This window comes from Schistocerca gregaria, chromosome 5 (genome assembly GCF_023897955.1).
Source record: "Schistocerca gregaria isolate iqSchGreg1 chromosome 5, iqSchGreg1.2, whole genome shotgun sequence".
Lineage (NCBI taxonomy): Eukaryota > Metazoa > Arthropoda > Insecta > Orthoptera > Acrididae > Schistocerca > Schistocerca gregaria.
Window position 1 is genome coordinate 149,025,327 of NC_064924.1, and position 26,042 is coordinate 149,051,368.

The following is a 26,042-nucleotide window of genomic DNA, read 5'->3' on the forward strand; positions in this document are numbered from 1 at the left end:
AGCGAAGGGAATTAGGCACTGAAAAACATGAATATCGTCGCGTTTGCGGAAAAATCGTAACTGTGTTTTGCGATTTACATGGCCTCATCCTGAGTGAAAAAGAGAAAAGCAATGATTTGCTCTCATTAAGCAGCGTTACTGATGTATCTGGACACGTTTCAGTGCGTAAGGAGTATTCTTGCACAGAGAAACATCGCCTTCTCAGAAACGATGTATTCTGACCTAAAAGGTCTCATTTGCCGAGACGATAGTTTAGTATAGCCTTCAGCTACATCATTTGCTACGACCTAGCAAGGCCCCATATTGAGTTACTATTGATGTTGTGAATCGTGTACCGTCAAGAGCGACGTTCAGCATTAATGGATTAAAGTTAAGTATTCCACCAGCTACGTCCGTTTTTCTAAATTCTAATTTCCTTGTCCTGTTCCAGGCCTCACGCCAGCCTGTGTGAGCTAAAACGCGTGCCTTTCGGCCTCCTCTAGTAACACGGTATTGGCTCTCCTGCCAACCACAACAGATTCAATGTCAAATTTATGTCTTTTGTCCCTAAGTGGTGGCAAGGACAGTGTGTAATCAACTCGGCTTCAGGATATAATGAAAGAAACAAATTTTCTTGGTGAATACATAATAAACAATTCACAGTTATGATGTGAAAAAGAAAACAGTAGTCACTTCAGGGGCATTGATAAAGTCTTTCAACTGGAGTACAGCTTGGCGTCACTGATCAGTGCTAACGATGTCCTAACAGAGTCCCTCTCAGTCGAAGTGCATGCTGGCTTGTGGCGTATTAGCAGAGCGATGGCTATTGATGGGATTCCAGTACTCAATCTAATGGGAAAACGCAAGAGCGATAAACTGGGTTAGCCAAACAACAGTTTCCTATTCGACGTCATGGTGGCCACAGACTGGCCGGTGCAATACTGGTAGATCGCTGGTAGCCGACGGGAGATCAGTGATCAAACCAGCATCAATTGCAGCGACAGTGAGCTGCAGACGGGCTTGGACACAAGGAGAGGCCTGTCCAGAGTCTATCTCAGAGCCAAGTTGGAAGCAGCGTGAATTTTTATAATCTGTAGTTATATCACTAACATGATTTGATTGTGCAGATCCACGCTGCATACATTCGAAGAGACACACAAACGAAATGAGAGACAATACATAGTAAAAGCGGAGAAAGAAATTAAGGAAGTTTGGAGAAAAGCTCAGGGACACGCCCGGAGAGTCTGAAATCGCAAAGGGGAGACAGGGAGAGAGAGAAAGTGGCGAGGAAGAGGGAAAGAAAAGGCACAACACAAAACTTCATAAAGTATACTCACAAACTGAAACAATTAACTGACCTATTAACAAGCTGTAAGTAATGATTATGTGGGTGAATGAGTTGGCAAAACTCGTGAGGAACATGCCTCCCGCAGTAAACAGACTCCCGATGATGGACATTTGGCGAATGGAGAATTTCTTCAGCAACGGCCCGGTGAGGAGACCTGTGAAAACACTAGAAATAGTAATCAAGTTAAGCAACATACGCTGTCACACAGAAATGGCGTTTAGTTTTAAGATATTAATAACACGTAAATACAGTGTAGTTTTTTCCTGAGACAAATTACTGCGCATATACAACCATATGACAGGATTTGCTGCTCAAAACTGTGACATCTTTCGCAGACGATTGACTTCATGCATTGAAGCAAATGGGGATAGTTTTGAACAATTTCTTCATGGCTAATATCATTAATTAAGCACCCTAAACTGTGAGAGGCAAGGGGACTCACACTAATGAAGCACTCCAACTTCTAAGAGGCAAGGGGACTCACACTAATGAAGCACCCCATCGGAACATCATTCTACTACGTCCTTGTCGTTGTTCTTGGGTGACGCGAAAAGTAAGATACAGTACATTTCGTAACAAAAATAGCTTAATTTGGCGTAAAGAGAGAATAGGTGCACATTTTTTATCTTTTTGATGCGTCTTTCTCCGATAATTCTAAATAAATCAGAGTTCTTCCCCAATTTTACTTTTTTCTCGATTTCAGCGCCACCTGTCAATGGTTTAAAAAATGTTTCAGACAAAACTTCAATACTTTTTTATGGAGAATCCGAATCTGCAATAAAAAAATTCTTGTTTCTATTTACAAGATTTAAAAGTTTCCCCCGCCCCACGCAAGAGGGCCGGGGCTGCAGATCATGTGTAGTATTATTTTAGGTCCTCCTTTGAGCTTACCAACTTGTTTTACCCACTATTTTTACCCGATGTACAGTTTTCGAGATAATCCCATCCGAAACTTCAGATGGACCACCCTGTATACATACCATTGACCACAGCGAGACTAAATGTCACCCGGGCCTGGTGACGTTGTGGGCACGTATATAGTGTACAAGCGGAGCCGAGTCTAATGAGGAATCATTCTAGAAACGAAGTAGGCTGCAACTGAGGAAATACACTGTCATATACGACTCTGGCAAACTCGTTCTATAACGAGTATCTGGGAAACGGCGATGCTCGTCACTGCCCGCGTGCTACGGTCGTATCTGTGGAAAGTGTTTGAAGGCAGCTCTGACCACACAGGACAACGCAGATGCAGGCACAAGTGTTTCGAGCAGGCCGTTCAACGCACTTGTTTAACGTGCGGCTCTGCAGTAATCGACCCCTGCCTATTCTCATGTTGACCTAATGACATCATCAGTTACAATTGCGGCTGGCAGTGAGCCATTGTCGTTGAACCGCAGATCAATGTAAACTGGTCGCCTGATTGGATGAATGAGATACACCGTCATTCAAGCTCATCGAAATACGCATCGCTATACGGATGACGGCGGAGCAACAGTATTAGACTCTGAGCGACATTCGCCTGGGTTTCCATTTGACATGTGGTAGTATAGTAATTGAAGACACCACGACCGACCTGGTTATTATTCGGCACTACTTGCACACCTGCGCTCTTGATGGCTTCCCCGACGGTGATGGTGTCTGTGGTGTCACCGCCAGACACTACATTTGCTAGGTGGTAGCCTTTGAATCGGCCGCGGTCCGGTAGTATACGTCGGACCCGCGTGTCGCCACTATCAATGGTTGCAGGCCGAACGCCGTTACACTGCAGGTCTAGAGAGACTTCCTAGCACTCGCCCAGTTGTACAGCCGACTTTGCTAGCGATGGTTCACTAACAAAATACGCTCTCATTTGCTGAGACGATAGTTAGCATAGCCTTCAGCTACTACCTAGCAAGGCGCCATATTCAGTTACCATTGATATTGTGAATCATGTACTGTCACGAGCGACGTTCATTATTAATGGATTAAAGTTAAGTATTTCACCAGCTACGTCCGTTTTTCTCAATTCTAATTCCCTTGTCATGTTCCAGACCTCACGCCAGCCTGCGTGATCTAAAACGCGTGCATTTCGGCCTCCTTTAGTAACACGGTGTTGGCTCTCCTGCCAACCACAACAGTGTCACCCAGTGGGACAATTGCGTCACAAGGACAGAGCAGTGCAGCACGAGGTGGCCGCGCTGTCTTGGGCGTTCTGTCACGGTTCGCGCTGCTCCCCCCGTAAGAGGTTCGAGTCCTTCCTTGGGTATGGGTGTATGTGTTGTCCTTAGCGTAAGTTAATTTAAGTTAGATTAAGTGTAATTTAGGAACCGATGACCTCAGCAGTTGGGTCCCATAAGATCTTACCACAAATTTCCAATTTTTTTTCAGTGCAGTGGTACAGTTTATTCAAGAGGATGGTATTGAACTCACGTTGATGTCTTGGCCACCAAATGCTCTAGACGTGAACCCGGCACATAGCCTGGACGCTATCGGGCGCCTGTTGCACACCTGTAAACCACCGGCTTTAATTTACGGGAGTTATGTGGCTTTTGCGTAGACATCTAAGTAAACCTACGAATGCCTAATCGAATCGACGCAACGAAGAGTCGCTGACATATTTCGTTTCAAAGATGAATGTTTCAGCGTAACAGTGTAGTTCGCAAAGCGCTCCTGACGACAGTTGACACTTCTGGTTTCCCCTGTCATACACAGCTTTTCTGAGATGCTGGCCATCAAATTTTCTGCAGTGCACTGGCATGCCACAGTGTCGCACTAAATGCTCGGCGTCCTGACGTCTACTCCCTGTGGACTGCTCGGACTACAGTTTAGAAGCAGTAGCACAGACGTTTCATACATAGATTCCTTCTTATGGTTCTGCGGTGTGCCAAGTGTAGTCACCACCAATATAAGTCAGTGGCAGAAAACACAGAAAACGTAATCTGAGATGCGCAACTCGACATTTCAATCCTGTGCTACTGTATACCAAACCAGTTCCTTGACAACTATGCCACTAACAGTAAAATAAGGCGTAAGAGAAAGGGCAGAAACTAACTAGTCACAACTTCCTTTCTTGTTCTTACTGCATCACAACAGAGTCGCACAACGTCCTTATTTATTTGTTGGATATATTTCAATCTGTCGTCGTCTCTCGGCGATTCTGCAGAGAACCTCTCCATTCTTATTTTATAAGTCACATAATTTTCAACATATTTCCATAACACCGCATGTCAAACCTGTGATTCACTTCTTTTTCGTTTTCCCGCAGTCCATGATCCGCTTACATGCAATTCTGTGCTCCACACGAACATTCTGAGTAATCTCTTCCTCATATTAAGCTATATTTTTTTAAACAAATAGATTTCTTTTAGCGAAGAGTGCTCTCTTTGTCTCACGTTGCTCGCCATGTAAGAGTTCCTTCACTTCCACTACGTTGCCACCGATTTTGATGTTATGCTTATGGTTAGTCTCTTATTGCTACTCCTCATTACTTTTGTCTTCCTTTGGTTCACTCGCAGACCAAATTCAGTTTTCAGTAGACTCTTTATTCCATTCCTTTGCTTTACTCGCAGACCAAATTCAGTTTTCAGTAGACTCTTTATTCGATTCAACAGGTCCAGTGAAGCTTCCTCGTACACTGATGAGAGCATTCTGGTCATTGAGAACCATTTAAACTGAATTTTCATTCCACTCCTAAAACTCTCTTTTGTTTTCGCCATTGTTTTCTCGATGTACAACTGCATAAGAGTAGACTAGGAAGACTGCATCTTTTGTTAATTTTGTTAATGCTGTTTTTAATAAGGGCACTTCGCTCTTGGTATTTAATTCTAGTTTTTGCCTCTTGATGCTTGCACGTATTGTATACTTCCTGCCTTTCCCTTTTCCTTCATTATGAGAATTTTGAAACTTGTGCATTATTTTTCGTTGTCGGTCATGTCTTCAAGTCAACAATTCTTATGCTAATGTCTCGTTATTTCAGTAGTTTTCACTCCATACACACACATTAAAGCAAACAGGCTACGCAAGAACTGCTTCCCTGATGTCTTACTAAATCCTAACTCATAGTCATTTAATAGACCCTCAATTATACATTCCATTCTTCTTCAGATATTGCTCTTGTCCGAAAAATGGATGCACAAACTATTAAAGAAATCGTGAGATAGAATGGAAATTTATCTGACGTTGAAATTTCCATGGTTGTGGGCACGCTGTTCTCCCAAAAGTACGATGTTGGGCCTCCACTAAGGCCACGTTCTAAGTTCAATAGCCGCATGGTTGCCACTTTCCGAACGATTTTAGAAACTCCGGACTGCTATCCCCTACTTTTAGCTAGCTTGATCGCAAGTCTTCATAATCTCATTCAGTCTCCGATATTAATACTGAATACCCTTTGTCTTCCAAATACACACTCAGTTCACATTCTATCACGTTGTCAGACAGTTCCTCTCACTCACAGAGGCCCCCAAAGAACTCTTCCCACCTACCCGCTCTCTCTTCGGTGTTCAATAGTGAAATCCCTTTTGCACTCTTATGTTGACAGCTTTGACTTCAGTTTCACCGAAAGTTGTTGACTTCCCAATACGCTGAACCTTTCGTTCTTTCTACCATTTTGTTTTCCATTTTTTCCTTTTTCCTTAGAAGGATTTCGCTTAAGTTTCATTGCATTTCCTCTTGTGGTCATTCTTAAGGGCCTGATATCGCTGTATATCTCTTTTTCCGAAAATTTCCATATTTCCTGCGTTCATCGACCAGCTGAATTATTTGTTCCGTTACCCGAAGTATCTTCGCAGCTACCTTCCTCACAAGGATACGAGGATCAGTGACACATATAACAACATCAGAGATGCTGCGCACAGAAGATATAAACGGTACCAGATCTCTAAGAAATATCTCGCCTAAAAGCGACTAGGCAACCGCGTTAGTGACTCTGTGAGATATGCAAGAATCAGGCACGCCCACTTGTTAACTGAGGACTTTCACAGCTTTCCGTCTTGTCGAAAAACCTACGAGGTATAGGGATAGGCAAACCTCAATTTGCAGCTGAACCTCCAGTTCCTGTTGAGGATCGCAATGAGTATTTCTTCACTCTTACATCTCTATTTGACCATTGCACAAGGATGCTAACCATCGATTCGCTTGAAGTATCACTGGTTGGTACAAACGAAATTTTGTTTCTGCAGCCGGTAAGCTTAACACAGTCAGGTAGCTGCAGGTCACGCCAATATTTCAAATAATCATTTACCTCGTCTTTTCACTACTGCTTATAATCATGGATATTTTTTAACCATTCTCTGACCTCCAGTATCTTCCCAACAACCTGGAAAAAGGGGCTCATAAAACCTTTACCCAAAGAGGAACCTGCCAGAGAACCTTGCATTCTAAGCCTTTAGAATACATAGTTGACGATCAGATTATCAGTTATTTAAGGTGAAATAACCTTCTGGATGAATACCAGTCTGGTTTCTGGGAAAATCGCACCCAGACGATTGCTCTTATAAAACTGAGAGACGAACTGAAACAATGTATGGACAAACAAGAGGGGGTTATTATGAGCCACTTGAATTTCTACTAAGCTTGCCACTGTGTCGATTTTGTTATTCTACTTACTAAACTCACAAGTCAAAACTGTTCTTCACGTGCAGTACAGTGGTTTCACTCATCGATTACTTATCCTTATCAGTGTATAATGATCGAAACAAAGAGGTCGGAATAAAAGAAAGCAGTTTCTGGGGGTCCCACATGGATTAGTGTTCGGCCCATTACTTTTCTCATTAGATGTTTATGATTTGTCGGCTATTATCTCCTGTTGAACATACATTTATAGACTGATGACCTTCAGTTATAACTCATCGCAAGCCCAAGAACTCTACTCACAGCCACCCACAACGTAAATGCCAACCTATTTGCTTTATCACAATGAGCGCAGAACGTTGGTCTGAAACTTATCTCTTGTAAAACGCAAGCGATCTCAGTCACTCACAAAGGAGTTAAGACTCCTCAGTTTCGAGAATCTCTTCCACCCTTAATTCTAAACAGCACTGAAGTAATCTTTTCTTCTTCTGCAAAGAATTGGGGGATAATTCTGGACTATCATTTGGGCTGGAATGAACATACAACTACAGTTTGTAAGGTGTCAGAATCACTTCATTGACAAAAGAGATATAAAAAGCATTTCCTCTCGAGCTTAAAAAGAAGCTTGTTTAGTCAATAATACTCCACATCCTTGACTACTTGAATCTCATTTTCCAAAGACTTTTGTATGAGAACTCGGCTGGAACTGGCAATGAATGCTCGTATATGATACATTTGTGATGTACTCTACTTCGACCATATCGCTCCTGCCTATTAATAACTATCATAGCTACCTGTCGAAAGTGTAACGATTATAAGCATCTGCCCCATCGTCTTCTCAATCATTACACTCCATTTATCTTCAACCCTCACACTACTGCCTGAACAATACAGAAGAAATACACAATCTCAACAAAGTAAAATCCTCTTTGTACCACTAAACAACACTGTCATCTTCTATAAAGTATTTTCTGTATGAGGAACCAGACTTTGTAACAATCTTCCTCAAAATTTTACCGAAACTAAAGTCGTTCGAGACTTCAAAAGACAGCTAATGGCACACTCCTTATCACAATAGCTGTCTTCTCTGCAGCTAACGCTCGTCAACCCTCCCTCTCCTACCGCCATTCCCTCCCCTTCTCTGCAGACTTCTCCACCTAAATTCTCTTCTTTCCTAGCAGCTATTGTCTCTTTCATTTCTGTCTTACCATATTTTATTAACCCTTCCAGTTTTTCTAACACCAAACAAGGCTTCAGACGTGCTGAACTAATCAGTATCATTCCTAATTCTTCTACTGTTTTAGTACTATTATTAATGTTACTGTTATTGTTATTATTTCTTTTCTTTCTCAGACGTTATGTCTGGTAAAAAATGGAAAGTGACGCGGACCTTGATCAAGCGTGACTTCCTTTTAATTGTGTGGTATATATTACATTGCATTTAGGAACTTTCGGGTACCTGAAAATTTATCAATAATTACAGATTTATGTAGTTGTATATATACGTTTGGATGTAGCTGTATTGCGTTGATGTACTGGTGGATATTGTGTAGTAGTTATTAGTGTGATTGGTATAATGTCAACTTTATCCTGATGCCACATGTCCATTACTTCCTCAACCAGTTGGATGTATTTTTCAATCTTTTCTCCTGTTTTCTTCTGTATACTTGTTCTATTGGGAACGGATATTTCGATTAGTTGTCTTAATTTCTTCTTTTTATTGGTGAGTATGATGTCAGGTTTGCTATGTGGTATTGTTCTATCTGTTATAATGGTTCTGTTCGAGTATAATTCGTATTCATCATTCTCCAGTACATTTTGTGGTGCATACTTGTATGTGGGAACGTGTTGCTTTATTGGTTTATGTTATATGGCAAGTTGTTGATGTATTATTTTTGCTAATTGTCATGTCTTCTGCGGTATTCTCTATTTGCTAGAATTGTACATCCGCTTGTGATGTGATACATTGTTTCTATTTGTTGTTTGCAAAGTCTGCATTTATCTGTTGTGGTATTGGGATCTTTCATAATATGCTTGCTGTAATATCTGGTGTTTATTGTTTGAAACTGTATTGCCATCATGAATCCTTCCGTCTCACTGTATATATTTCCTTTTCTTAGCCATGTGTTGGAGGCGTCTTGATCGATGTGTGGCTGTATTAGATGATATGGGTGCTTACCATATAGTGTTTTCTTTTTCCACTTATTATTATTATTATTATCACTATTATCACCAGTTATTACTTTATTAATAATACAAATTATTATTATTGCGTTTGCTACATAATAACCAAGCAATATCATTCTCAATTCTTTCCTTAGCTTATCACAATTAGAGCTATTATTATTGTCAGTTATTATTTTCCTTAATAATGCAGATCATTATTAGTATTGTGATTGTTATGTAATGTTTTTTGTATGTGTTGTTCATGGTCGGATGTAAGAGACGACCTTACGGCCTAACCTGGTCAGGCTGGATAACCTATAAATAAATATATTTGAGTGTCCAGCTTCTATGACTGATCTTTTCAAGTGAACTGCGAAATTTACAGTCACAGATAAATTCGAATGGACAGATTCCCCAGTACCTCAAAATCTCTGTTAATTACACATTGGGCTCCTCTCGATTCTCTTAACTTTCAACATTCTCTTCATCATTAGTAAGTTTTGATATGAGTCTACACATATTTCTGGATATCCTTTCTTTCAGGAGCGCTGGTTCTGCAAGGTTCGCAGTTTGGAAGGTAGGAGACAAGGTACTGGCAGAAGTAAAGCTGTGAGGAGGCAAAGGTCCCGAGCTCGAGTCTCGGTCCGGCACACAGTTTTAATCTGCCAGGAAGTTTCATTTCAGCGCACACTCCGCTGCAGAGTGAAAATCTCATTCTGGATTTCTGGATACTGCTTACAATCCCGTATATTCCTCCACTGTAGCATTCTAATCCCTCATGGATTTTACATTTCCATCTTACTGTGCGTACTGAGTAATCTGTTCAGATACTCTTATATGTTTTCTCTCTCTCTCTCTCTCTCTCTCTCTCTCTCTCTCTCTCACACACACACACACACACACACACACACACACATACACACACGCTTCATGTTTTTCTTGTGATGTGGGCATATATGCCTGAATTACTCTTGTTGGCGTTCGTTTACTGTCGATTCTGATGTGAAGAATCCTGTCACTGCACTCATTGCAGTAGCTCACTTTCTGCCATTTTCTGCCGCTGCAATATTACCATCATATTTGTCTGACCGAATATCTTTATTTTATTTTCATTTCTCTAGGTAGTGACCCTTGACTAGATTGACTACCTGGTTCCTGCCTCTACCCTAACTATCGCTTAATCACTTAGGTATAACTGCACGGTTACGTCGATTTTGATGTACTCACCGGAGAACTGCATCACTGCCTGCATAGAATTCATGATGACGGCTGTGCTTGTTGTCTCCAGGCCCAAGGACAGCAACTTGTCGCCGAACAGCATGCCGAATATCGTGTTGAGGCACTGGTTGGTCATCTGTCGTAAAAACAAGAAAAGCCAGTTGAGGGTAGCTGCTGAGACTTCATTACCCTTTACGCATTGCGGGACAAAAAGGCGTGCAACTCGAGAAAGCAATTTTTACTGGATGTGACAAATTGAAGTAGGATTAAGAGATTCACATTCCAGTTTGACTTCATTTCGAACTAAAAAGAAAAGCAGATTAATTGCAGAGCTCTTGTATCCGAAATGTGGTCGCTGAAGGACTACACAATATCTAGCAAGTGGCGCTGTATGTATCACGGCAAGACTTGATCAACAGATTTCGAAATCAGAAGCTGAAGACGATACAACATATTACTTCCTCTCATAGTTTCACGGCATAACCATGATTATGAAATTAAAGAATTATAAACGTATTCCTATATGTAATGACAGTCGTTAATCTGTAAGCACGTTTCATAGTAATGGGACGCATAGAAATGATAATGTGTTGCACACAGCGCGATATTCCATGAAATACAGATTCAGTGTGCATGCGTAGCTTCGTGCAATATAAGACTATGTATTGGCAATAAAAAAATTCTTTTTCAGTTACAAACGCAATATACACTATGTTTTTAGAGGGCGTCCGCCTTGAACAAAACAGTTGTATCTTTTCTTCTATTTCCGAGAAATGTTTCGCTGAAATTTCGGCATAATCAGTGGGCTTTTATTTTCTTTCCTGTTACCATGTGCTGTGGGTTTTCTAGTTTATATTGCACTTATTTTCTTTGTGAGTTTGGCATTTTCTCTGGTTTCCCCATTATTTTCACTGTGAAAAAATGCAGTGTGTAAGTTTCACTGTAAGTGTTTGCAGCCAGCATCACCTGGTCGTGAGGTAGCGTTCTCGCTTCCCACGTCCGGGTTCCCGGGTTCGATTCCCGGCGGAGTCAGGGATTTTCTCTGCCTCGTGATGGCTAGGTGCTGTGTGATGTCCTTAGGTTAGTTAGGTTTAAGTAGTTCTAAGTTCCAGGGGACTGATGACCATAGATGTTAAATCCCATAGTGCTCGGAACCATTTTTTTGAACTGTGTGCAAAACTACGTTACTGGTTCCAACAACTGAAGAGTAAGCGAAATATCAGTGTTCAGAGATTCCCTAAGTAAGGTTGCAGGCTATTTTCTTTAACAGAGTAGTCGACGTTAGTGTTAAAAATGTTCAAATGTGTGTGAATTACTAAGGGACCAAACTACTTAGGTCATCGTTCTCTAGACCTACACACTACTTAAACTAACCTATTATAAGAACAACACACACACCCATGCCCGCGGGAGGGCGTCAGTGTTCACTATAACGTTAAGAGTATCAGTTTCCATAACATTTCATGATACCAACAATTATGATGATCGCTGTTGCAGTACTGAACGATGTTTGACCATGTATTTCTCTGGTTTATTAACGCTTTTCTCCAAACCTTATCTAGAGCAATTTGTTTCCTTCGTACATTTTACTGATGCGACTAAAATTGAAAATACAGCAAGCTCAGCAGACGCGATAGCTGCACAGTCAGGCTGATTTTATTCACACCAACTTTTATCCCAGAAAGCCAAAACAGAAATAATTGCATTTGGAATCAAGCATCTCAGTCTGCAGAACAATGCTCCTGTTCAATTGGTCTTCTATTGAACCAGATATAAGGAGCTTGTGATAAGCTCATAGGACAAAAATGTAATCACCCACAAGAGACGCCAAGCTAATACCATGTAACAACGCCTCTAGTAGCATTGATGATGGACTGACCCCTTCAACGAAGAGATTTGGAGCTTTCTTCGTGTACGCAATATGCTGCTGAAGCCTCACATCGGTGTTTTTCGGTTACGCTATTTGCTACATTTCACCCTCAATTCCAAATAATCGCAGAGACTTTCTATTGGATGACAATCGTCTTACTTACCGGGCAGTGTAGATGCGACAGGATATCTGGGGCGCCACTGAACCAGGAATAAACCAGGAAGGTATACGTGAAGGCCAGTAAGCACGGCCGTTGCCATCATGTTAGTTAGACGGAAAGCTCCACAGCATATTCGTCACGATTGCGTTTAAGTTCACCGAGAAACCTAAAACAAACATCCGACTCGTGTTCACGGTAACATGTATGAGTGTGCCAATGTCGTGCTACCTAACACCCCCCTCCCCCTTGCCACCACGAAACAAAGCAAAATCACCTCTAGGAGCCCCATTGTGGGGCTAAATACCCGATGAGGGGTAAGACAAGAGCGTTCGATGGTAATTCGTTCACGAAACTAAATCACTTCTTAAAGAATCTTTACTGTTATGATTCTAATAACATTTTTCTTGGAGAACAGCGGTTTACTTTGCTTCAAAATAAGCAGGAACAGTCACAACTGCAATTAACTTCTTTTTTATGAGGTTACCGGTTTCGGTCTGATTTAGACCATCTTCGGACCTACCACCGTGGTGGTTGATGGTGGTGGTGAACGGAGCAGGCGTTACGATTCCACGCAGTTAGCGTCTATGGAGTCGTTTATTATCACCTACCACCGTCCACCACTACGGTCGTAGGTCTAAAGACAGCCTAAAACAGACTGAAACCGATATCTTCTTAAAAAAAAAAAAAAAAAAAGTTTCTTGCAGATGTAACTGTTCATGTTAATTTTTACTGTTACGACTGTTTCGTAAGTTAGGTGCTGATAACGTGACACTAATAATGACTTTTTTTTTCAAGTACTAGCAATGACGCCTGATAAAACGTGGTGGAGGATACAGCTTATGAAACGAGTCCATGAACATCATCTTCCCTACATTATTCTTTTTTGTTTTGATCAACAGTACTCTGACTCGTTTGATGCAGCTCGCCAAGAGTTCCTCTCCTGTGTTAACCTCTGCATCTCAGAGTAGTACTTGCAACTTACGTCCTCAATTATCTTTTTTATGTATTCCAATCTCTAGGAGTGCTATCTTCCTCTACAGTTACTGCCCTCTACGGTTCCCTCTAGTACCATGGAAATCATTCCCTCATGTCTTAACAGATGTCCTACCATCCTGTTCCTTCTCCTTATCACTGTTTTCCACATATTCTTTCCTCTCCGATTCTGCGCAGAACCTCAGAACCTCCTCATTCCTTACCTTGCCAGTCCACATAATTTTCAACATTAGCCTCCAGCACCACATCTCAAATGCTTTGGTTGTCTTCAATTACGGTCTTCCACTACGGTTAAGGCCGATACTTGATAATAGTAGACTTCTCTTGACCAGGAATGCATTTTTTGCGATAGCTACTCTGCTTTTGATGTCTTCCAGCTCCGTCCGCCACTGGTTATTTTACTGCCTAGGTAGCAGTATTATTTAACCTTATGTGCTTCGTGGCCATCAATCCTGATGTTAAGTTTCTCGATGTTCTCATTACCTACGTCTTTCTTCGATTTACTCTCAACCCATACTCTGTACTCATTAGATTGTTCATTCCGTTAGCAAGATCGCGTAATTCTTCTTCACTTTCACTCAGGATAGCAACGTGATCAGCAAACCTTATCATTGATATCCTTTCACTTTGAATTTTAATTCCACTCCTGAACCTTTCTTTTATTTCCACCATTGCTTCCTCGATGTACAGATTGAGCAGTAGGGGTGAAGGGCTACATCCTTTGTTTACTCCCTTTTTAATACGAGCACTTCATTCTTGGTCGTCCGCTCTTATTATTCCCTCTTGATTGTTGTGCATGTAGTATATGACCCGTCTCTCCGTATAGCTTATCCCCACTTATTTTAGAATTTCCAATATATTGCACCATTTTACACTGTCGAGCACTTTTTTCAGGTTGACAGCTCCTATGAATGTGGTTGGTTGGTTGGTTGGTTTGGGGAAGGAGACCAGACAGCGAGGTCATCGGTCTCATCGGATTAGGGAAGGACGGGGAAGAAAGTCGGCAGTGCCCTTTGAAAGGAACCATCCCGGCATTTACCTGGAGCGATTTAGGGAAATCACGCAAAACCTAAATCAGGATGGCCGGACGCGGGATTGAACCGTCGTCCTCCCGAATGCGAGTTCAGTGTCTAACCACTGCGCCACCTCGCTCGCTCCCTGTGAATGTGTCTTGATTTATCTTTATGCTTGCTTCCATTATTAATCGCACAGTCTGAACTGCCTCCCTCGTGCCTTTACCTTTCCTAAAACCGAACTGATCGTCATCTAGGGCATCTTCAATTTTCTTTTCCATTCTTCTGTATAATATTCTCATCAGCAACTTGGATGCATGAGCTATTAAGGTGATTGTGCAAACATTCTCGCACTTGTCAGCTCTTTCCGTCTTCGGAATCGTGTGGATGATGCTTTTCCGAAAGTTACATGGTAGGTCGCCAGACCCATACATTCTACACAGCATCGCGAATAGTCGTTTTGTTGCCACTGCCCGCACTGATTTTTAAAAATTCTGGTGGAATGTTATCTAGCCCCTGGGGCCTTTTTTGATCTTAAGTCCACCAAAGCTATTTTAAATTCTAATACTGGATACCTATATCTTCTAAATCGTCTCTTGTTTCTTCGTCTACCACATCAGAAAAATCTTGCCCTTAAAGAGGCTTTCAGGGTATTCTTCCCACCTACCCGCCCTCAACTCTGCATTTAACAGTGGAATTCTCGTTGCGTCAGGGTCGATGGACGGCGGCGTCGGCGTAGGTGGACGACGGCGTCGGTTTTGTGGACGGCTGCGTCGGCGTTGGTGTGATGCGGCGCTGGCGTTGGTGTACGGTGGCGTCGGCGTTGGTGTGCGGCGGCGTCAGCGTTTGTAGACGGCGGTGTCGGCGATTTGCGACTAACTACAGCGTTGTCGATTTTCTTCATTCCCTTAATCATTTCACCATTTATCAACAAGATATTTCTGGATAAGTATGTGCCGGTCTTCAGCCTCACTGTTATCGGTTGCTATGGCAACTTCCAATTGTTTTAATTTTTCTTTCTCTTATAACTTCCTTAATATTTCCCCTTCTTTCTCAGGTCCTGTCTTTAGGGGTCGCCACGTTCTTGTGGTGCCTCGGAGTAATGTTAATCTCCCCCCATACAGCTTAAGCGTTTTAGTGGACTTACTTGTTGAAGAATGCTGGTTCTGCTTTCTTGCAGCGCCGATGTCTTCTGCCAGCACCGGATGCTTCTCCGAAGACTTCACTGCTAGTAAGGAGAAATTTTCACTCTCTCGCTCGCTCGCTCGCTCTCTCTCTCTCTCTTGCCTTCTTCTTCTTCTTCTTCTTCTTCTTATTTAAAAATACGCTACTCGTTGAATATCGTTCAATGCACCAGAACATATTTATTTCCACTTTGTACAAAAAAATAACTAAACTTTATGACGTAAACCCACACATTACCGGGCACCCAAGATCAGTTAATTACACATTTTTGAACACAATTAATACAAAGCTACATTACTCTTTGCAGCCGGCCACGGAGCATACGAGCCGTATGTGTTTATTCTTCACAGGTCGCACTGAACACTTGCCAGCGCCGACGAACTACCTCCCTTCCAGTTTCGCCGGCACAAACAATCAATGAGTGCAGTATCCCATGCTCATCCTTACGCCCTGCTTTAAAATAACGCGGGTTAGAAACGGCTGGAACACAAGTGTCTCCAGGCTTTCGTAAAATTGTGGAGCGATTACAATATATTGTGTTCCAACATTATGAATTACCTCGAAGAAAACGGTCTATTCACGCACAGTCAACATAGGTTTAGAAAACATCGTTCATGTGAAACGCAACTAGCTCTTCATTCACATGAAGTGCTGAGTGCTATGGACAAGGGATTTCAGATCGACTGCGTATTTCTGGATTTCCGGAAGGCGTTTGACACTGTACCACACAACCGGCTCGTAGTGAAATTGCGTGCTTATGGAATATCGTCTCAGTTATGTGACTGGACTTGTGACTTCCTGTCAGAGAGCTAACAGTTCGTAGTAACTGACGGAAAGTCATCGAGTAAAACAGAAGTGATTTCTGGCGTTTCCCAAGGTAGTGTTATAGGCCCTTTGCTGTTCCTTATATTTATAAATGGTTTTGGAAACAATCTGAGCAGCCGTCTTCGGTTCTTTGCAGATGATGCTGTCGTTTATCGATTAATAAAGTAGAGCAAAACAAACTGCAAAATCGATTTAGAAAAGATATCGGAACGGTGCGAAAAGTGGTAGTTGACCATAAATAACGAAAAGTATGAGATCATCCACATGAGTGCTAGAGGCATTCGTTAAACTTCGGTTACAGGATAAATCAGTCTAATCTAAAAGCCGTAAATTGAACTAAATACCTAGGTATTACAATTACGAACAACTTAAATTGGAAGAAACACATACAAAATGTTGTGGGGAAGGCTAACGAAAGACTGCGTTTTATTGATAGGCCTCATAGAAAATGTAACAGATCTACTAAGAGGACTGCCTACACTACGCTTGTCCGTCCTCTTATAGAATACTGCTGCGCCGTGTGGGATCCTTAGCAGATAGGACTGACGGTGTACATCGAAAAAGTTCAAAGAAAGTCCACACGTTTTGTATTATCGCGAAATATGGGAGAGAGTGCCACAGAAATGATACAGGATTTGGGCTGGACATCATTAAAAGAAAGGCGTTTTGCGTTTAAAGGGAATCGTCTCACGAAATTCCAGTCACTAACTTTCTCCTCCGAATACGAAAATATTTTGTTGACACCTACCTACATAGGAAGGAACGATCACCACGATAAAAGAAGGGAAACCAGAGCTCGTACGGAAAGATACAGGTGTTCATTCTTTCCGCGTGCTATACGAGATTGGAATAATAGAGAATTGTGAAAGTGGTTCGATGAACCCTCTGCCAGGCACTTAAATGTGATATGCAGAGTATCCATGTAGATGTAGAAACGCATTTTTAACATTAAAAAAATTTTAAAAGTTCTTTAAATATATTTTTGTGTGGTATTAATGTAACGTTTTACATAAAAGATTAAACAGTCTGTTTAACCATAGCGATATGTCGGAGCGCATCTCGGACGGAGTGTGAGAAGAAAATGACGTGAGAAACTATGGGCTAAAGTGGACTCTTTCGTCAAACGTGAGGCAGACTCAGGCAAGCCCGTCTGCGACGTTGGCAAGGTGCAGGAACGTAACGTAGTTGCTGTCTGTGCACTTTCAGCCTATGTGATAACTCAGCATTGCTTCGCATCTACGCGGCCACAGGCCATTAACGCTGTCGCCGACTGCAGCTAATATTTGATGCCACTCAGGGGTAATGGTTTCAGAAAGGTTTTGGAATTACTGCTGCGCATAATGTGGGGTAAATACTTCAATGAGCCCTCGACGGTGTAGGCGCCTTGCATCATTTGAGGCGTAATTGCAACCCGACCAGTAACACAACACGTCTCTGGTCAGTTACAGCCCCATTCAAGATGTGCGGGTCTATGAGGCGTTGTCACCAACGGGCTTTTGCGAGAATCGGGCCACCTAGAGACGTTGCGTGCAGCTCCCCTTGTTCACTCTGAAACTGGCTGAGATGTACCTACATTCACTCTCTGCACCAATTCCTGACGACTTCGAAATTTTTTGTCATTGACGAGGTGTGACATCGTCTCGCGTCGGTCAGGATACTTTTACAACCACTGTTATTAAGCAGTCTTAAATGGGTCCGAGTGGTATACCATTCGTTGTAGACTATTCGGTCTGTCTGTGTTGATACGCCGACAAATCGGGTAACTTAAACTAAGAGTTGCAGATGGTTAGGGAGTGAGTCAGATGCATAACTTGCACTCTATACAATGTGTAATATGTTGCGAGTTCTGGTTTCTGATCATTCCATAACTTATTATTTTTTACGTATTGTTACAACCTGCGATTAGTTACTTAACAGGGAAATTGTTACCCTCATAAATTTTCTACAGGCTGTGAGTCTAGTATCCTTTTAGAACATTTGTTTCCCAGATCGAAAGTATTGCTACACAGATAACCAGTTTCAGTCAGTTCAATGGCTATCTTCTGAACTGCGATGGTTTACAATGAAATACAGGTCAATACATCTTACCAAAACCAAAATTATTGTAACACAGTTCAGTAGAGTGTACAACATAAGTGGTAATATCAATGCTGTTTAGTAAATAACCGCATTTTGTGTGTGTACAACACGTAAAAAATAATAATTTATGGAAATGATCAGAAGTCAGAACTTGCAACATACTACAGATTTTAAAGAGTGCTAATCACTTAAGTATTTTAACGTATTATTGGACGTCTGGTTGTTTATGCACATTTTTTACATTACTCTGTCCCATGGCGTTTTTGTGTACCAAAATTTGATAAAGTAGTTGTAGTCGCGTACATTAAATATCCCTGCAGCTTTGTGCGTTAAGTAATTAAACGTTTCTAACAAGACCCATTGCGTTCTGTTATATACTGTTACGTATGATCTATGGCTACTAATAGATTTTAGGTAACTGGTGCATTTTATTTAATTTATAAATGAATACGAATTGATGTATCTTCATATGTTATATGCATGATACTGTACTGCCACCTAGTGAGAATAGCTATGACTTAAGGTTTAATGATCTGCGACAGTTAGTTTTCCTGTTTCCATCGGCGGGGCTACATCAACTGTTTCCCATATTATGACCGATGGCGTGTTATATTGGTAATGGTTATTATCTCAGAAAGCGTAAGACCACCAAACACATGGGATCGCGCGCCGGATTTTGTTTTCGGCAAGTGAGATTGCTTGGCACTATATATGGTATATAGTATGTTGCAAGTTCTGTGGTTATGGGGTGAGTAAGTAATGTACATATAGGACAATCATGTAGTGTTTATGATGACGTCGGATCAGTTCCGTAAATTACCATTTTTACGTGTTGCACGCAAACATACGATTAGTTACTTAATATCATTAATATTACCGTATATGTTATTTACTGTACTTAATTGTATTAGAACATTTTTGGTTTGGGGAAGATGTATTGACCTACTTCGCGTTGTAGACTGTTGCAGATCTGAAGATGGTCATTGAACTAGCTGAAACTGGTTATCTACGTAACAAACATGCGATCTATGCAATAAAGAGCTCTAAAGGGATACTAGACACGCAGATACAGGAGATCGTCTCCTGCTTCCACCGAAGGTGATAGGTAATCGTTTCTCCAGGTTCTTCCAACTTGATTTTACTGAATCCTGCGGCTCTTGCAAGACAATTTTTTTTTCTGGTTGCCGTAGCGAGAGATTTCTGTGTTAACAGAATTCCCAAGCCCAGTACTTCCCACCTATTTGTATGTGCTTATTAAACCCGCTTTCAACACTATTTCTTTCTGTATTGGTTTTTGCGAACTCACATTGTTCTTTAAGTACTAACCCACACAGTGGTTGCTATAGTTCAACAGAATATCTAGCTACTTCCTCTTTCATTTCCTCAGGAAACACTGATTTGCAGCTGCCTAGTGAACCAAGAACAGTAACAGCTTTCAATATTTTCCTGAGCGTAGCCTTATTCATCCCATACAGGCGGGCAGTTCATTTACTTTCACCCTGGAGGAACCTATCCTTAATTTATGCCATCATATCCTGTGGAAATGTCAGATTCCTATCAGATTTTCTTTTTTACGTTTCCATGTTGAAGAGTGTACTGAAACACAAAAAACTCTATATGAACGTCCAAGCTACGCAATGAATAACTCTTAACGTTCTAATAGATTTTGTAAATATCTATCAAATACGTCTGCTATGATTTCTTTGTGTGTAAAGAACCAAGCAACTTTTTTATATAATAGATATTTAAGAGGTCTATAAAAATTATTCCTTATTTAATTTTAAGTGTCTGAATCCCATAAAGTACGTAACCTTTCTGATTTCTTAAAATATTTACGAACCGGAATTCTCATGATGTGTGACAAGGTGCACGTGTCCAACACTACGCATTCGAACTCTTGGGCGAGTGCTGTTTGCATCGAGTGTAAATTTTAACACTTCGCAATACCATAAGCCCTCCTCACAATACATGCTTTTGAAGGTTCTATAGTGGTGATCAGAACAAATTCCTCTTCCTGCTACATACAAAGGATATAACAGTCATTCACATTCACTCTTTGTTAAATCTGAATAACACTGAAAGAAGAAATCAAACAACCAAATATGCATTTATTAACTACGGTGATAGAAGCAGAGCGTTAGTAATGCGCCTTTTCCCGTCTAGTAGCTCCCGTCAGCGTACGAACAGTTCCGCCAACAATTGCTAATAGTGAAAATGAAATATCCTAACTGATTATAAGCATTCGTAGTCTTAGACACCGCATACTCTTACACAACTTTGCCCTACCAGGCGTTGATGTAAATGGCATGCATTACATTCCAAATCTTTCTGCACTGTGTCACTTGCACTGAGGGCGTGTGATACGAGTAATGGAAGCGGGTATGTTTTTGGTCTCACCCCTGCAACCAATAAGAAAAATAATATGTAGGCCTTGCAGCAGTGTAGCAACCTTTACATAGCTACTGTTGTGTAATGCTGTCAGTTCATTTCTTGTTGCGAAGACAATAATGACCTGATTTATCAAATCTGGTCTATTGTGGGAAGTACCTACAACTCGGAGAAGACATTTTCATGAGACGTTTAAGCATATGTGATGTACGTGTTGTAAGAGGTCCATGACTAAGGAATTTATTGTTAGTGCACTCGAGCAGATGTAATTTCGATGGATTGCTCACGCGCTGCCTGCGATATGTAAGCTATAATAGAATCGCAGACCATAGAGCAGTTGGCTGCAGTAGGAGCTGTGTGTCCGCAGTAGTAGTGGTAGCTCGCAGTCGGGCGGTTGGGCGGTCGTGCCTGAGCGATGTAGTATAAGGTAAAACAGCCGCGCCCATATCTAATTTGCTACAGCTAAATTTCTACTATTGTCACATCAAGTCCCATGTAAATGTTTTTAAAAATATTTTAATAATAATCTTTCTTATAAAAATTAACTTTTGGCAATCATTCATCTGAATTGAAATAATTTACTAATTTCTCCAATCCATGGTCATCCCAATTATTGTAACAAAAAAATCAGTTGTTTCTTTTTATACATGACAAATCTAGCTGCCAGCATTGCACTGGGCTGTGCCAGAAAAAATTCTTATGGCAGCAGATATATATGCATTATCCGGCGACTTCCTTCAGGTAAGAATTTTCATTTTGTTCAGAATTATCTTCCAGGACCATGACGGAACACTGCTTACGTCCAAATTTACCAGTTTAGATTCACGGTCAGTTAATTACTGAAAGGTTATATATGAGTCACACTTTTTATTGGGAGGTTACTCACGTAATTTTTGCGAGGTTACGGAATTATAAACTGTTGGGAGGTTACACTAAGTGTGAATGTTATAAGTACAATTATATATATTTTTTCTGTTGGGAGCTTACAACGTATCAATTTTACTGTGGCGGATGTGTGACACAAACTACAAAGCACGTTCTACAGGTGCCACTATGCGGCAGCACCTGGTTTCACTGTGTCCCTTCTCTTCCATCATCAATAACATAAAAACGACACTACAATATGAAAGTAAACATCATTTTTGTCTACAGTTATTTTACACACTGCATGTTATGCTGTTAGGAGGTCGTGAGGTTTACTGCCCCTTACCATGCACTTAGCTGTATGTTTACAAACTTAATCCACGTGGATAAATTGGGAGGTTTTATGAAGTAGCAATACGTGAGCATTTGGTAAACCGAGAATGTGTGAGGCATGTTAAGTGATTAAAACATTTCACTCAATGCTCTACGAACTCATTTTGTCTGTAAGTTAGTCCTACTTGGCACAACACACAGAAACGGAAAACTAAAAGCTTTGAAACCACATGTAACACAAATCTATAGTCGAGGATAGGACTATACTTCAATACGAACTAAAACTATACATATGGTGGTCTAAGCACATTACCGACCAAGAGTAGGCTCTAAGGCCACGTGTTCTCTCAGCCTAAACACAGAGTGGAAAATAAACTTCCACAATAGTTGAAGCGTCTCATGAACCAAGAAACAGTGCTCATTCTATGACACTTGTTTCTTTTCTCTATTCCGTATGATGGCTTCAGCGCAGCGCACCAGTGCTTGTAGGGTTAATCCGACCAATATCTGCCAGCGGTTACAGTCGACTTGTGCCTGGGTGTTTTGCAGTGTCTTTGTGACAAAGATTTCTCTTCCCGGTATAATATTGTCAACAATAATTGTTTCTTTCACCGGTGGCCAAGTCCTCTCATTTTCTGTTGACCGATCTCGGTGATAATCAACCGTCCATCATAGTCTCTATCCAAATAATGTATAAATACAGGGTTATTTAGAAAAGAAAGAACGGGATTCAAATGTTTATTACACACAAACTATGAAAGATAGAAACACATCGCACATTTCACATGGTAGAAGAAGGCTGAACCTTTTATGTTCGATCAGACACTATATCACATACTCAGCATGAGACCCATGCGTTGCTGTAGAAACATCGACACAGTACGACATTTCATTCATTACACGAATCAACAGGTCCCTGTTTATTGCATCGACAGCTTCAACAGTTCGATTACTCAGCTCTTGGAGAGTAGCTGCCCAACAGGCAGGAGAAGGATCGGTCTTTTACGTACCCCATAAAAAAAGCAAGGTGTGGGGTCTGGTGACCTGCGAGGCCGAAAACAATGAACAAGAGCTTGTTGTTCACCTCTTCTAATCCAGCAATGTTGGATGGTGTTGTTAAGATAGCGCCGCTCCTCAATGTTAAAAGTGAGTCGGGGTGCCTTCACGTATAACAAACAAATCAGTGGAATCTTAGCGAAGTTCATGAAACAACCCCTTTTGCAGCATGTCAAAGTATGACTTTCATATCACAGTTAACTCCACAAAAAAGGTCCATATGGCACGAAACTAAATGCTCACAGTCATTGTTCTGCTATTATGTAATCATACAACAAAGAATCTTCCTGTCTATGTGTATGGCGGTTTACTTTACCCGATAGATGGAACGACGATTCGTCTGAAAAAGACGAGTCTTTCAAGAATAGTGTCCTCTACCATATACTGGAGAACTGAAATGCATAATTCGTACCTTCTACTATGGCCGGCGGGACGCCGTTGCTACAGTAACTCCAACTTGTAGGGCTTCATAAGCAGGCATCCTTTCAGAACACATCACTTCGTTGTTTGAGGAAGTCGATGTTCCTGGCCTACCCGTGTTGTGGATTTCCGAGGGCTCCGTGTGAAAGTATCTCGGATACACTCGACATTTTCATCAGATGTGTGTTCTCGACCAGAGCTCTTTCTTTCGCATATGCAACCAATTTCCAAGATTTATTTTACATCTGTCAAAACTGCTTGAGCAACGGCGGCTTCTTGCTGAATGGACGGCATAATGCACGTTGCGCTTGAACAATGGATTGACTTCACACAAATTCAAATACACGAAATTATTTCTCTTTTGGTGTGGTCGTCATGTTGCTACATACAGCATAGCTGTGTTGAATCTTCCTGTATCCAATCTTTTATAGTTCGTCTGTATTCTTTCTTTTTGAATCAACTTGTATATTAAAGTACTCAATACTAGTTACATAACACTAGTCCATACATTAATTGACATTAGATATATTCCGTTCTGCAATCTAGTGATGAGATCCTCGAGAATGTGGAACATGTCTGAAACACAAAAGTGTAAAACACAATTTACGACAGTTTTGATACGATGATGTTCTTTGCTCAGCGAAATAATGAGTTAAGTAACACTGCAGTGCCAATGTCTTAAGACTGTAGAGCGTAGTTTACTCTGATGGTAGATATTTGTTTTTATAAATAGCACAAAAATACTGAAAATCATGAGCAACCCTTGACTACAGCAGCAATTTCAACAACGTAATAAAAAATCACTACATTATAACCTAGTAGTATACAGACGTAACGAAATTGATATTTCGTCTCGGCAGCGTGCAATCATTGAATTGCCTGTTAATGAGGAAAACTGGGCTGATGACATTCAATTCACCTTTATATTTGAATACGGAGATGTGTGCATAGGCGCCAACAGTTCTACGAGATGGTAAAACATCTCAAAGGCGTGAAAACGAGTGTGCAAGCTGAGGCTCGCAAGAACCATCATCGAACTGTCTGCTCGGTACGCTAGAGTTGACTATAAACAAAACCGCTACTAAACTTGCAATAGGGCACAGGTAGTGCAAGAAGTGTTTCAATTCTTGGTTTTTAGAAAAGATTGAGCCTATTGTACCGTAAGTTTATAGCCCAAAGGTCACAAAGCTCTGAGAAGAACCATCGCCTATAGCCTAATTCAGAATGAAGGTCGCGTTCTTTGGATGAGCGATAGTTCATCATTACGCTCGTCAAACAAAATACCAAATTATAAAACGACATTACGCTGGATGAAGATGGTTGCACTCCGATGGACTTTTTTGTACCTTGACGCTACGTAACTGCCGTCCTTTAAACCTACATTCGAAGCTCAATTGCGTATTATTATGCACCACTAAGTTTATTCTACAGTTTCGACTTAGCAGCCTTCCATCTTTTCGGTTCTGTGAAAGAACACCTAGGACTTTAACACTACGAGGCACTGCAAGACACGCGCAAAAAATGCGCTAATGTTTTCAGGCAGTGGAAAAAATGTTTCTAAAGAAATGCAGACAATGTTGAGAAAGAGTCAGGAACGTCTGTGGATTAGAAACACGTACATGTTTTGCCTAAAATATAAAACTTCATAACAAGGCAGTATAACCGTCATGAAAATTCCTAAATGACGTTACTATAGACTTTGACATCCCTCTTCTACCCTGATCATTAGCACGATGCTACGACAGTGCGTAGGTGCCACGAACATCTACAGTTATATTCCACAAGCCACCTTACGATGTGTGACGGATGGTACTTTGCGTTTCAGTGTCCCATCCACCCTTCCTGTTCCAGTCGCGTACGGTTCGCTGGAAAAAGTGGCGAATCTCTCTAATTTTATCTTGATTGTCTTTTAGAGAGAAGTACGTAGGAGGAAGCAATGTACTGGTTAGCTCTTCTAGGAACGCACGCTCTCGGAAGTGTAATAGTAAACGACGCTGTGATGCAGTATAACTCTCTCGCAGCTTCTGCCACTGGAGCTGTTTGATCATCTACTTGACTTGCTCGCTAAATATACCTGTAACGCAGGGCAGCGCTGCTCTTCTTTGGAGCTTCTCTGTTTCCTCTATCAGTCCCGTCTCGTAATGAGTGTTTTGCAAGCTACTTTCTTTGCCGATGGACTACATTTTCAGTGGACTCTTTAAATGGATTTCAGTCGAGCACCTACCTTACTCGCGATTATTTGTATATGGTCGTTGCACTAAAATTGGCTACGGACGTATAGTCCTAGGTATTTTATGAAACTAAATGCTCCCAGTCATTGTACTGCTATTGTGTAACCATAGAATAAAGGATCTTCCTTTTATGTATTCGCAGTACGTTACATTAATTTATGTTGAGATTCGATTGCGACTCCCTGCACCAAGCATCGATCCACTCCAGGTCTTCTTGCATTTCATTACAATTTCCTAACGTTGCACTTCTCAGTATACAACAGCAACATCAGCGAAAAACATTATGTAAATTCCAGCTCTATCTACTAGGTCATTTACATATATTGTTAAAAGTAATGATAATGTAACATTTCCGCGGGGCACACCC

At 41.2% G+C, this 26,042-nt stretch overlaps 1 protein-coding gene across 1 annotated transcript in view; it reads right to left on the reverse strand.

The window, feature by feature from the left end:
- The window catches only part of LOC126272847 (monocarboxylate transporter 1-like), a 96,733-nt gene that overhangs the window by 40,276 nt on the left and 30,415 nt on the right, over window positions 1-26,042 (reverse strand). Inside the window, exons 3-4 of the mRNA XM_049976059.1 lie at window positions 10,268-10,394; window positions 1,338-1,481 (exon numbers count right to left, since the gene is read on the reverse strand). Coding sequence (XP_049832016.1) covers window positions 1,338-1,481; window positions 10,268-10,394 — 271 coding nt within the window. The remainder of the gene's footprint in view (window positions 1-1,337; window positions 1,482-10,267; window positions 10,395-26,042) is intronic.